Source organism: Clarias gariepinus, chromosome 3, assembly GCF_024256425.1.
Source record: "Clarias gariepinus isolate MV-2021 ecotype Netherlands chromosome 3, CGAR_prim_01v2, whole genome shotgun sequence".
Classification (NCBI taxonomy): domain Eukaryota; kingdom Metazoa; phylum Chordata; class Actinopteri; order Siluriformes; family Clariidae; genus Clarias; species Clarias gariepinus.
In genome coordinates, this window is record NC_071102.1 from 15684481 (window position 1) to 15697843 (window position 13363).

The 13363-nt window shown below is 39.4% G+C and overlaps 1 protein-coding gene across 2 annotated transcripts in view; it reads right to left on the minus strand.

Moving 5' to 3' along the window:
• Nucleotides 1–13363, minus strand: part of hoga1 (4-hydroxy-2-oxoglutarate aldolase 1) — a 55829-nt gene that overhangs the window by 29438 nt on the left and 13028 nt on the right. The window contains exons 1-3 of one of the 2 annotated variants that reach the window (XM_053491365.1): nucleotides 2527–2544; nucleotides 557–855; nucleotides 230–358 (exon numbers count right to left, since the gene is read on the minus strand). In XM_053491365.1, coding sequence (XP_053347340.1) covers nucleotides 230–358; nucleotides 557–791 — 364 coding nt within the window. In that variant the 5' untranslated portion in view covers nucleotides 792–855; nucleotides 2527–2544. Of the gene's footprint in view, nucleotides 1–229; nucleotides 359–556; nucleotides 856–2526; nucleotides 2545–13363 lie in introns of those variants that run through there. The other variant, XM_053491364.1, reaches the window with a different exon arrangement.

Consider the following 13363-nt stretch of genomic DNA (forward strand, 5'->3'; position numbering starts at 1 on the left):
AAAAACAAAATGTAAACTGTTGTTTTCGATGCAATTAAGAAGAACATGCAACAAATAAAGTATTATTATTATAGTAGTATTAAAATAATAAAATAATATACTGTATAATTATATAATATAACAACAATATAATAATAATAATAATAATTACATAATATTGCTATTATCATTTTTATTATTATTATTATTATTGTTTAATAAATCGCACAAACATTCAAAAGCATCTTACATTCACACCCAGATCCAGCCATCAATAGCTTTGATGTAGGCAGAGCTCCTCTAACTCTTCGTACAACATCTATACGTTCTTCCATTGTCAGGTATGGATACTCTCCATTAGAGCCCTGCACCACAAGACCTTAGAATAAAGTGGATTGGGATTATATTTTTATGGATACGATGAGCAAACAGATGCTTAAAAATTTTATCAGTATTTGTAATTAATTTTCTAAAACAAAATATTCTCCTAACAACAAAAAACGTGCAATCACACATTTTAAACTAATCAGGTATGTCTAAGTATTGAAGAGGCAAACTGTATAAATGTTATACTTACCTCTAAAAGGTATACTGCCATATTTTTGAAGATTTTTATCTAGGCTTTGATAATCCACATTTCCACTGTGTGTAAACGGAGTGGCAATGGGAGGATAAATCCCAGCAATATCAAGCCTTTGACCAGCATGTTGACTTACACTTCTCCATGCAAAACAAAATTGTCCTCTGTACACATGAGTAAAAATCCTGGTCAACATAATTCCTCTGATTTTTGGTCTTTGAAGGAAGCGCATAGAGCAGGTCAGCCTAAAATGTGTTACGTGACAGAAACTCTTCTTTCCAGTTGCACTTTGCTCTCTAAATAATGACAGTTTCAGAGAGGAGGGAAATCATGATTAAAACAGAACATTTAAAAACATTAAAAAACTTCTATTATAAAAAATATTTTGTTTGGCTTCAATATGGCTACATTAACAACTTTTTTGTTATTGCATTAGAAAAAACTGGAATTTTTATGACCTGAAAGTTTTCTATTACTAAACAACTGGTCTGCAATAGGCTCTGTTAATTATTAAAAGGTAAGTTTGGACATTGAAATTGTTTGATGATGGTCATGTTTTTTCGTTAAAGAAGGAGCTGTCTGATTGCCCCAAGGAATTAAATTTACTGCATCTTTTTATATTTTCCTGCACCTAAAGACATTTTTTTTTAATTATATTGATTAATCTATCAATATTTTTTTGGAAAGCAGGTAATAATTTATTTAAGCATTTTCTAATAAAATATTCATTTTCTAAATAAAAAATTCCACATAAAAAATGTCAAGATTTAATAAAGGACAGCGATTATTTAAAGTAGACATACAGTTATAGAATTAACACAGAAAAATCTTTTTAGTAAATAGTGACATTTTATCATATAAATCTCTAATCTCAGCTACGTTTCTCTTAGGCATTTATCACATCCATTCATCTTCTATGCCGCTTATCCTGTGTACAGGGTCAAAGGGGTCTGGAGTCTATCCCAGGAGACGCTGGGTATGAGGCAGGGTACACTCTGGATAGGGCGCCAATCCACCGCTGGACATGCAGAAACACACACACACACACACACACTTTGGGCAACTTGGGAAAGCCAATTATTAGCCCACCAAGCACGAGGAGAACATGCAAACTCCACACTCTAGAGACGGCAACTGAACCCTCGATCCCAGAGATGTGAGGCCACAGGCAGGGGCGGACTGGGACCAAAAAGTGCCCCTGGACTTCATGGCCCACAGCAGCCCACCATATCTTTCATACATAATACATAATACACTTATTAATAAGGATTCATTTTTAACACCACTTACTAGTATAAAAATATAAAGCAATACAGAAATAAATGCTATTTAAACATATTATTTGAGGTATCACTGAACCTATATTTGGTCACCGCGAGTTTTTACAGTGGGCCACTGCCCATTCAGTACGAAAATGTATTTTTTAAAAATGACAGAACCCATAATATTGCTTCTCTTTTCTATGCAGATAAATGAATTTGTCAATTGCACGGGCGCTGCTGGCAAACAGCATCTGTTTGTGTGCATGTGAATGTATTGTGAATGTATTAATTAGTTTTGTCTATTCAATACCTGCTCTGAAAAACACCCCTTTTCACATCTAATTTACAGGAGGAGATACATTGATCCCTTCTCAATACAGCAAATTTCTCTGAGGAAAGAAGTTTGTTTAAAATCTTTGCAAATTTATTGTTGTTTAACTAGGTGCATAAACAAGCTTCAGCTGGTCCAGAATGCAGCAGCGAGAGTCCTCACTAGAACCAGAAGATATAAGCAAATAACTCCTATCTTATCTTCACTGCATTGGCTCCCAATGCAGTGATGATTCGCATGATTCGCATTGGGAAAAAATCTTTATAAAATAGATTTGCCTTAGGTAAAGGAGCAGATCTGGGGGACTCATGGACGTAGAGTATTATGGTGAACTGGTATGTTTAGATGCTGTCTTCCCCACTCTTATTGCTCACTCAGGTTTGTTGACGGTCAGGTGATTGTTTGCTTTACATCCCAGGGAGCCCTCATGTTTGTGTTTCCTTCTGGCTCTCCCTTTTAGTTATGCTGTCATAATTAGTCCTGCTGGAGTCTCTGGATGCACTCTACACTAAATATTAGATAAGAAAAAATAAGATAAGATAATAAAAGCTTTATTTATCCCGGGGAAATTCTTTTGTCTTAAGCATGCTCAACAGCCAAGAAACAAGAAAAATATAAATATACAGTAAGTAATGATAATAATAATAATAATAAAATGAAAACAGTATACAGAAGCACAGTAAATAGTAATAACAGTGGAATAGTGCAAATAGATAAAAATAAAATACAATAAAATACAGTAATATAACTATTGGTGCAAGTTGTTCTGAAAAGTGACAGTGCAGAATAAATAAAGAGAGTAGAAGTATGTAATGGGATAAAACAAACATTCAATGACATACATATGTGTAATATTGCACGATTTGACTGAGGACAAAGTAACATTAGTATTAATATTATTATTAATCATGAGAAATCACCTTCAGAGCAGTGAAGAGTTGTACAGTCTTATTGCCACAGGTAGGAAGGATTTCCTGTGACGGTCACATTCGATATACATTCACATTATACATTATGTGACTGTGACCACACCTAACTATTATCTCTCCTCTTCTGTTCTCTCTCCCCCTCTTTCTTTTCCCTCTCTCTCTTTCCCTTTCTCTGTCGAGCTACACATGTCATTCCTGAGCTGTCAGTGATCCAGACTCCCTCTGCCCTCCAGACCTGTCTGACCTATCCTGGTGCCCCGCTTCTGCTTGGAGATCTCGTCACATGGATGCCCCGTGTTTCTCTTTAGAATGTGTCTGGGGATGGTTTCTCTTTACCTAGAAGACGGTTCTGGCCTTGACTGGTGTTGGCAGCTGTTTCTCTGCGGACTTAACAGTTCGATAGATCAGACCTGGAACTTCCTACAAGTCTACCTGAGTTTCAATAACTACCTGGACTCCATATTAACATTAATTAACACTGTTAATGCTAAACTGTCTGCCACCTAACACACAGTATGAATGCAGAACAATTCCTGCTCTCTGTTTCACCCAAATGAGGATGGGTTCCCTGTTAAGTCTGGTTCCTCTCAAGGTTTCCTCCTATTACCATCTCAGGGAGTTTTTCCTGGCCACTGTTGCCCTTGGCTTGCTCACCATCTAACCATTTTGGTTCATAAACATTCACATTCCATACAAACCTAAATCATTCTTTTGGTTGTGTAAAGCTGCTTTGCGACAATGACAATTGTTAAAAGCGCTATATAAATAAAATAAAATTAAATAGAATTTTTAATGTGTACACAGCCTTTGCCATGACTCTCAAAATTAAGCTCAGGTGCAACCTCTTTCCAATTGTCTGTAAACCTCCGAGACAAGATTGTATCAAGGCACAGGTCTGGGGAAGGGTACAGAAAAAATTCTGTAGCATTGATGGTCCAGATGAGCACAGTGGCTTTCAGAGGTTAAAGAAGTCTGGAACCACCACCACTCTTTCTAGAGTGGGCCGCCCGGGGGAGTAAGCGATCGGGGGAGAAGGGCCTTATTCAGGGAGGTGACCAAGAACCCAATGGTTAGTCTGAAAGAGCTTCAGTGTTTCTCTGTGTGGTCCTATGAGGACCTTTCAGAAGAAAAACCATCTTGTAGCTAGGGTAGGGTACCGAAAACCAGTGCCAATACGGCACCGGTACCTATGTAACCAGTATGTATCGGACCGAAACAGAACGCGAATTTCGGTGCCTCATTTCGGTGCAATTTAAATTCCTGAACTGTCGATTAAAATATTTGTTCTCTGGGGCTATGATGACACAGTTGTAATAATCATCAGATTTATCAACACACATGATCACTAGTAAAATTTAGATACTGCGTTCATGCGGTGTCAGAAATGATCGGAAAAATTTATTATCTTCTTAAATAGAAAAAATCTTGAAAACTTCGCAAAGCTTTGATAATACAAATCCAAAACATTGTTGCAGTAATGTTACTGTCCATTTTATTTTTGTGGATTAAAAGTTTATTAGATTAGATAAAAAAAATTAAAAGCACAAATCATCAGGAAATGAGACCATCCGAGATGCGCGTGAATGCAGCAACTAACGTTACACTTGTGCTGACTGCAGCAGGGGGTCTACCTCTAGCTTAGCTTGCTAAATTAAACAACTTTCGTTAAAATGGCTAAAACTAAACGGTCGAAAGTCTATATTTCACAAGAAAGGATTCCAACACCGCGACGTGCAAATGTTTTACAGCAGTTGCGTGTAAAGGGGAAAACACATCAAATCTAATGAAACATTTAAGGGCATACGAAATAAACTTAAAAGCAGAGGGATGCACCGTGTTTGACAGCTTGCAAACAACAGCTGGCTCTATTGATGTGGATGACCACAGCCCCAGTTATACCAATCGTAGCAAAAAGTCCACCATTATGATGACGACAGCAGCCTTTCCGCAGGTTAGTAGTAGGCTAATGTAATGTTAATTGCAAAATGTAAATATTTCATTCATGCTAACAAATGGTTAAATGATTTGTAAAATACTAATGTAACAGGGATTATGTGTATAATTATGGATTTCCAGCTAGTACTAGTAGTACTACATCAGTACTTATATATTCATATATACTTTAAACTTTCAATATATTGTTAAATTTTAAGCCATCCACCATCATTTTGTGGATTTTGTAAAGTATTGGTTCAGGCACCGCTTTGCCACCAGTATCGTTTTAAAAGTATCGATTTGGCACCGGTATCGAAAAAAACCCAAACGATACCCAACCCTACTTGTAGCATCATCCTCAAAAAGACCTGAGGCTGTAATTACTGCCAAAAGTGTTCCAAAAAATGCTTTTCATGGTCTGAAAGTCTTTTAGGTACCTTTGGGCAAACTCCAGGAGCCTGTCATGTGCCTTTTATGGAAGAGTGGCTTCCATCTGACTACTTTACCATGCTGGCCTGATTAGTGGAGTGCTGCAGAGATGGTTGTTCTTCTGGAAGGTTCTCCTCTCTTCACAGAGAAATTGGGGGCTTGGGGGGCGAATTTTCAGGCCCCACTGGTCAACAAAATGATAACGAAATTGGCCAAGTTTACTATTTATTGAAATATCATTTTCTAAACCAATAAGATCAAATAACACCAAGTTCAAAACAGATAAAACACACTTGCAATTCTTATAACAGGCTTACTTCGTCACTTATCTAGAGCTTTCTTTCAAAGAAGTCAAGTGGCTTATTAACGTGACTGGGGTGTGTTGTCTCTAAGTGGCTTCCTACTTTGTTGGGTCTCGTGCTGTCTGCTGCCAGCGATTTAAGACACAAAACACACACGGGTCTCTCCTCTGCCCTCACTATCCCTACCATGAATCCAAGCGCAACATAGGCTTCATCATGTTTTCCTTTCGGCTGGCTTTTTGGTTGATTAGGCTGATAGTGCTGAATCACCTGCTTTTTTGTGGTCCATGTAACAAATGTATCCATTGACTTTATTACGCTCACTACATACAGAACACTACTGACGCGGTTTGTGTCCACGGTAAAGTTAGTTTTATATTCGCATCTCCGAATTCAATAGCTGCGTAAGGATACCCACATATATTTCCTCTCTACACTGTCTTTAAGCTACATCCGCCTTAAATTATACATGTTTAAAAGCATAAACACCATTATTCGCACAACAAATTATTTAGGGATCATCGCAAAATGCCGCACACCAACAAAAAGCGTAGAACAATGTTGATCTTCCCTTTTGTTCAGCGCCTGAAGGATCAAAAAGCAACTTTGTTGCCACACTGGAAACTAGAAATGCCAGACTAGTACTGCCTGATAAAATATAAATTTTTAACAAAAATACAGAAACATCAGCATACACATTGGAATAAATAAAATTACATATATAATACCGAATGTTTCCTTATCTATTGTTCCTCTGCAATTAACATGGCGACGTTAAACTGTTATTGTTGCACTTTGGTTCCACTTTTTCTCTGATGTTATTTTAATTTACTTGAATTAATGATCCATTTCTTTGTGTGTGATTGTTTAGTTTTGAGTGTCCGATCTTAATTGTCAATAAAGAAAAGCATGAATTAGAATAGGTACTTTCCTATTATTTTACACTAATTCCCTCCTGTTCTTTGGGCCCAACGTGTCATGTCTGTAATCCCCACTAGTGGGGCGCGCTCCACACTTTGAGAATCACTGGGCTAGAGTAAGTGGAGACTATTGCTTTCAGCCCCTCCTGTCTCCCCCTTTTCATCTTACACATTAAAACTTTCTCCTCTCATTTAAACATACACACACATTAACAGAAAAGACTGTTGTTCTCTTCAAAATTATTAAAGCTTTTCGGCTTTATTTTAATGTTGCTCTCGACAGCGTAACAGCCCCTTGATTTATGCTCATGTAATGATAAGATGGACAAACTGGTCGATGCATGCCCATTTTTTTATTTGCTGCATTGTCAGGTTATAGTACAAACTTTCTAGTGGATCCAACAAAAAAAATACTGAAGAACAAAACTCAGGCTCTATATCCTAGCTTACATCTCGCATCCGCATTCACACACACCGGTGTAGCGTTTTAACGTAATAATGACAATAAATAAGTTCCGGCATTCTTCATCATTAATACGTAGGGTTTACATAATAAAAACAACGAATGACGGTAGCATTGTCCACCAATAAATATAGTAGGGATGCACCGAAATGAAAATTCTGGGCCGAAAACGAAACCGAAATTTTTGGATGCACTTGGCCGAAAACCGATACCGAAACCGAAAATGGCTTCATTAAAAAACATGTTTAAAATATTTTCTTTTTGTTTGTATTAAAAAAACTACAAATTAATTAAGCAATCAAACTTTTATTGATAATAAATAACAGTAATAAGGCTGTTTAACAATAACAAAACTTGCTTCCAAGTGCTTCCAAACCGCCGACATACTCCGTGTTTGATGCGTAATGACAGCGCGAACGAGACGGGAGGATGGGAGAGGCGTGGCGACAATTTTGGCTTTTATTTTCGGCGCTTTCTTACGTTTCGGCCGAAACCGATAATGCTATTTCGGCCGAAAATTTTCGGCCGCCGAAATTTCGGTGCATCCCTAAAATATAGACATTTTAATGTGGACACAATGCCAACGCATCCCTTCATCATTAATAAGTAATGTTTAGCTCTGAGTTGTATCGAATCTTTAACGATTCGGGTTAATTTGATTAACTGAATCAAGAGTTATAATGTACACTTTATATAGTGTATCTTACCAGTTCTGGTTATCACATGGCCAACGGCTATAACACAAAATCTAGTATTTAGCAATTACAGTAGTTGATCAATTGGAATGGTTATTACCGTCGCGCTCACCGCCGCGTAAAAACGTCAGCGGCCAAAATAAATCAGTTGCATTTCAAAGTAATTCGTAAAATGGCCGCCAGGTGGCGCAAAGTGACATTTTCGCTCGTTGCCGTAAATACAACAATGACCGTTATACAGCGTATCTCTGTATCGGTTTATTGTTATTTAAGTTCTGGATTATTTCAGGTACTTTAAACACATTGTTGGGTTGCTCATGTTGGCTCATATGAGATGTAGTTTACAAATGAACACCTGGTTGGGTTATTTTGACCCAACAACTGGTTTATTCATTATTCTTTCCTTTCTCCAAATATCAGCCTGCAGAATGTTTGAAATATTACTGTTTATTGTGTTACAGGTGTAGTTTTTAGAGTTGTTTAGGCAGGAATGCGTGTGTATACAGCTCAAAACCTCCATCAGTTATTAAAGATAGCGGCTATTTAGAAAACATGCCCAGTGATTTCTGAGCTTCAGGAAATCTCCCGGCGCTCTGCGCATAACACCGGGCCAACTCATGTCAGAAAGAATTTATAAACGGTTTCTAAACATGGGCTATTGTTTTTTTACTTATAATATTTGTTAATTTAAGGTTTGGGCTCAGGACTTCGATTCGGCATCGTAATTCTCCTCTTTAATTTACTCCATAGTTTTAATCAGGGCTCAGCCGCATGCAGGGAGTTTTCCAGAGCGCACCGGCAGAAGTAGACTAATGATTATGAACGCGTCGGGAAAACAGCAAGCAAACTGACTCTGACCATTTAAAAAAACGTTTGCGTTCATTTTCTGACGCGCTCAAGTTCACCAAAAACAATACAGAGCAGCGCAGCTTACAACACTTACAAAATCACAACACTTACAAAATCACAACGTTTTTTCGTTATTGTGAGTGCGCTTAAATAAAAGTTGAGCCTTATAAAGGCATGTAGTCTTATATAGTTTTATTATATAGTTTTTGCACATTAATCTGACACAGTTTTTTTAGCCTGTCACGGCGTGTGCCCAAATCAATATCGCTCCTCGCTCACTAGTTAGGCGGCCTCCCCTTCAGACATGCGAAGCAGCGGGACCGCAGAATTACACATGACTGGTGAGCTATCGTTGCTATCGATGCCCGGGCTTGCACCCCGCGCTATAAAATACTCGGGGTTTATTGGGTTAAAGTGGATTTTACTACGCGCTGTGTATGCAGCGCGCGTGCAACAACGCGGAAGTGCGGCATGCAAGCAGGGCAAATGGAACGCGCCCCACGGACTTCAAAGGAGCGAGAGGTGGGAGGGGGGCGGTACGGCCATCCGCGGAGAGCAGAGTCAGCGCGAGCAGACGGATGGCCATTGCACTCACACCACGTAGTAAAATCCACTGTAACCCAACAAACCCCAATCATCACCAGCCGTGCCTTATTCCGTCATGTCATGTGGGCATTATAAGCTTTGTATTGAAAATTTCTAACTAAAAAGTGGCAGCTGGCACGCCTAAAAATAGACGCAGGTTATTTTTTTAATAGTCTAAATAAAAACACTCCGATTTAATTTCCAATAGTCTAACCAGCGCTCAACCGCACGCATAGTTTTCCCGAGCGCGAGGAATTTTTTTGTGCTAAATAATGTTTATGCAGTATAAGAATTCCTATTAATCCTGGGTTGTTCTTTTAGTGTCACTATAGTGCTTTACAATGCCAGACAACATTCAAATACAAATTATTCACCCTCCCCAGGTGTGAATCGGCTGTTCTCACCTATTCAGAGGAACTGAAATGCACTTCTCCCCACTTTAAAAACCTCTTGAATCTGAGGCTGACTTTCAGTGATTTCAATTTGTGTAATTTTAATCTCCTGGATTCTAGATTCTAAAGTTGACATTGTTACCTTTTTTAATCATTGGAATGGAAGAACTTGTTATTTTCCTTATGATAGCATAAATTGCATTGTTTTTAATCAGTCTATACACAATAATATTCTTTGTTTTGTTTTTTTTAAACGGGTATGGGGGCTATCTTGGTTCAATAATCTCCGTGCCTGGTTTAGGTTTGGTATTCAGTGCGCATCTGTTATATTACAACTATCATAACACTCAAATACCTTTTATTGGGGGTTAAGTGACTGATGTGCCTAACATTTTTCAGCTGAGCCTTTGTTTCACTGAAAACGACCGCGACACCCCCTCTCTCTCACACACACACACACACACACACACACACACACACACACACACACAGAGCTGACCAAATCATTAGCACCTCCCTCCCCCAGCACAGACATTTACTTTCTATCCATTTACTTACACCTGAACTGAGTTGTTTGAGTAACATGGGTCGAACCCGTTACAAATCATAACAGTCTACTACATTTCATTCTTATAATAACGCAAAAACACAAGCGGGGCTGAAAGACCGACATCTGCTGACGCAGTAGAACGTCCTAACACTGTTTTAATTTTATGGTCATTTATTTCAGTTAATAAATCTACTATAAATTTAAAGAACACAAGAAATAAGATGACACAAATCCATACACGCTTTTTTTCTAATTACAAGTGATAAAATCAAAAGGCTCACTGTGTTAACATTTATTGTGCTAAAATTTGATCCTAATAAGATTTGATTTAATTTGAATTCTAGAACAGTGGCAGCTGGAACACCTAAAACAGATGCAGGATTATATTTTTATAATCTAAATAAAAATGCTTTTTTAAACGTGGGCTATTGTTATTTACATGCAATATTTGTTAATTTAATTTAAATGGGGTTTGGTCTCCAGAATGTTGAGCATCAGGATCCTCTTCTTTACTTTCCTACGTAGAATCAGCGCTTAATCGCACGCATTAAGTTTTGTAAATTCGTTTAATGTTTAATAGTAAATAATGACCCCCGTTGCGCTGTACCACCGCTCGGAAAACCTTATGAAATACAAGTTTAGAACAATTATTATGATCTGCCACGGCGTGCGCGTGTGATGGGTGTACGCCCAAATCTACTATAACTACTCCCTCACTCCGTAGGCTCCCTGAATAGGCAGCAAATGGACGGAGCCGCCTATTTGTGCCGGCTGGCGATAATTAACGTTAATATGATCTCGGGCTTGCTCCGCATTATAAAAGCAAGGCGCGGAGGTTTGTCTGAGGGCTGGGAAGTACGTGATGTGATGGAGAATATAAAAAAAAAAGCATGTCAGTGGGGAGATGTGACGCGGCCCAGGCGCTTTAAACAAGGACACTAGAATTCCGCCCTTTGATCTCCGCGCTGAGGACAGCGCGAGAAAGAGCTGCGCGAGCTCCCGCGGCATCTTCACTCCCGCACCGTGCCCGCCCTCGCAGCCCCGCTGCCGAAGAGGAAAAGTGTGGTTAGGTTTTTGCGTCAGCGAGAACTCGCGCCGGCCATCGACAGCGGGAGAAGCGCCGTCACGAGGGAGCGTGCAGGAGCGCTGCCTCCGCGTGCTCAGTTCTGCCACTCCGTGCACCAACACTTAGCATCAGCTGTGTGCCCGCATGCCAGTGTGGCACAGCCCCCGGAACTGCACATGCACAACCGTTATCCCATTCTTTCCATTCTCCCTCCTTCAACACTTTCATTCCCCATTTTACCTAAATAAATTACCCTTTTCCCGTAAGACCTCGCCTCGTGTCTGTGCTTTATGGTGCCGCCCGTGCAACATGGGTCGAATCCGTTACAGATCATAACAGTCTACTGCATTTCATTCTTATAATAACGCAAAAACACAAGCGGGGCTGAATGACCAACATCAGCTGACGCAGTAGAACGTCCTGACAATGTTATAATTTTTATGGTCATTTATTTTAGTTAATAAATCTACTATAAATTTAAAGAACACAAGATATAAGACGACACAAAACCCTACACGCGTCTTTTCTAATTACACGTGATAAAATTTAAAGGCTCACTGTGTTAACATTTATTTGGTTTAAATTTGATCCTAATAAGATTTAATTTAATTTTAATTCTACATTTGTCTCGTCATTTTAGTTCTGTGATTATAAATTTGTTTAACTACAATGTTTTACTTGATTTTATCCGCTACTACCTGCAGTTCTAAAACTCTGTCTCATTAATCCAGCAGAGAATGAACTAAGGCATGAGGCGTCAGCCTGTAGTTATATAGCGCCACTCAACGGTAAAAGCCAGCAAACGCACAAAGCCAAACGGTACCGCCGAGCGCGGCGACGGTAGGACCTACATTCCGATTGATTAACCACTGTATGAGCAAGGTAACACGATCTGGGCAAATGTTTAGGCTTTAAAATACATGACCAAGACAACAGTACTTTATAAAGAAACAAGAATTTATTTGACTAATCTACGATACATGAAACTACACTACTTGACCGCACGAACGCACACACACACACACACACACACAAACAGTTCGGCAAGTGAAAATGAATGAAGTTATTCTAGTACTGTTTACTAGATCAACGAAAGTCACAAGAGCAGAGTCTTGGGTTTAATCTTACGGTTTAGTTATGAAACGAGCACCAACTTCAGCAAGGTATGCAGCATTGTTTGTTTACTTGCGTTATGTTTCGTTCTCATCCGTTGGTTCGCCTCCAGCGAAGGGAATCACGGCGTTGCTGATTGGTTGGTGCGCTGTTGTAGAGATGACGTCAGTCAGGAAAGCCCTTCGGTGAGGCGTTGGTTGCCTGGTTACCGATGGCTGTGCTCTGGAACTTCTCCTGAGGTTTCCTTTGTTGCGGGACTTCGGAGTTCTGGCACGAAGTCTCGTTGAGAGTTCTTGAAGAGCGGATGACGCCAGCAGCGGCGGCGCAGCGCCCGCAAGGGCGAAGCCCGAGCTGCTTGGAAGATGTTGTAGGTTGCAGTTGTGATGATAACTTCTCTTCTTCTCTCTACTGTGGACTTCCTGAGGGTTTTTGTCCCTTCGGGGTCAGTCCGTCCCACAGGTGATTCATCCAATCGGATGTGATTGCAGGGCTTAGCCACGCCTCACGTGGTTCCTCTTTCCGTGCATAAATCAGCCAGGTATTTTGTCTGTCACGTGTGACCCATCCGGTTGGAGTTTTTAATACTTTATAAAAAGTAATTTTGCATGAGCTCTGTTCATGCTACCAATTACCCATGTTCACCAACATCCTTGAAATAAAGCCAGCTTGAGATTGGCACCAAACATTACATGATTACACCTTTAACGTTATGCAGAATAATCAAACATATACACAGGAATAAAAGAAACTGAGTAAATATATGTGAATACGTTTTGCCCTACTGGCACACTTTAAAGATGTTTAAAATAGTGTCCATGCCGTATGCCTTTGTTGATGGAAAGGCATGTCTTCCGGAGGTCAAGAAAGTGTCCAGGTGTGCAGAGTGTGTCTCCCACCTTAATTTCTGTGCGTGTGTGTGTGTTTCTGAAGGGAGAAACAGTACATGCGCTGTACACACGTGCTTCCGAATACAAAAAAAAATA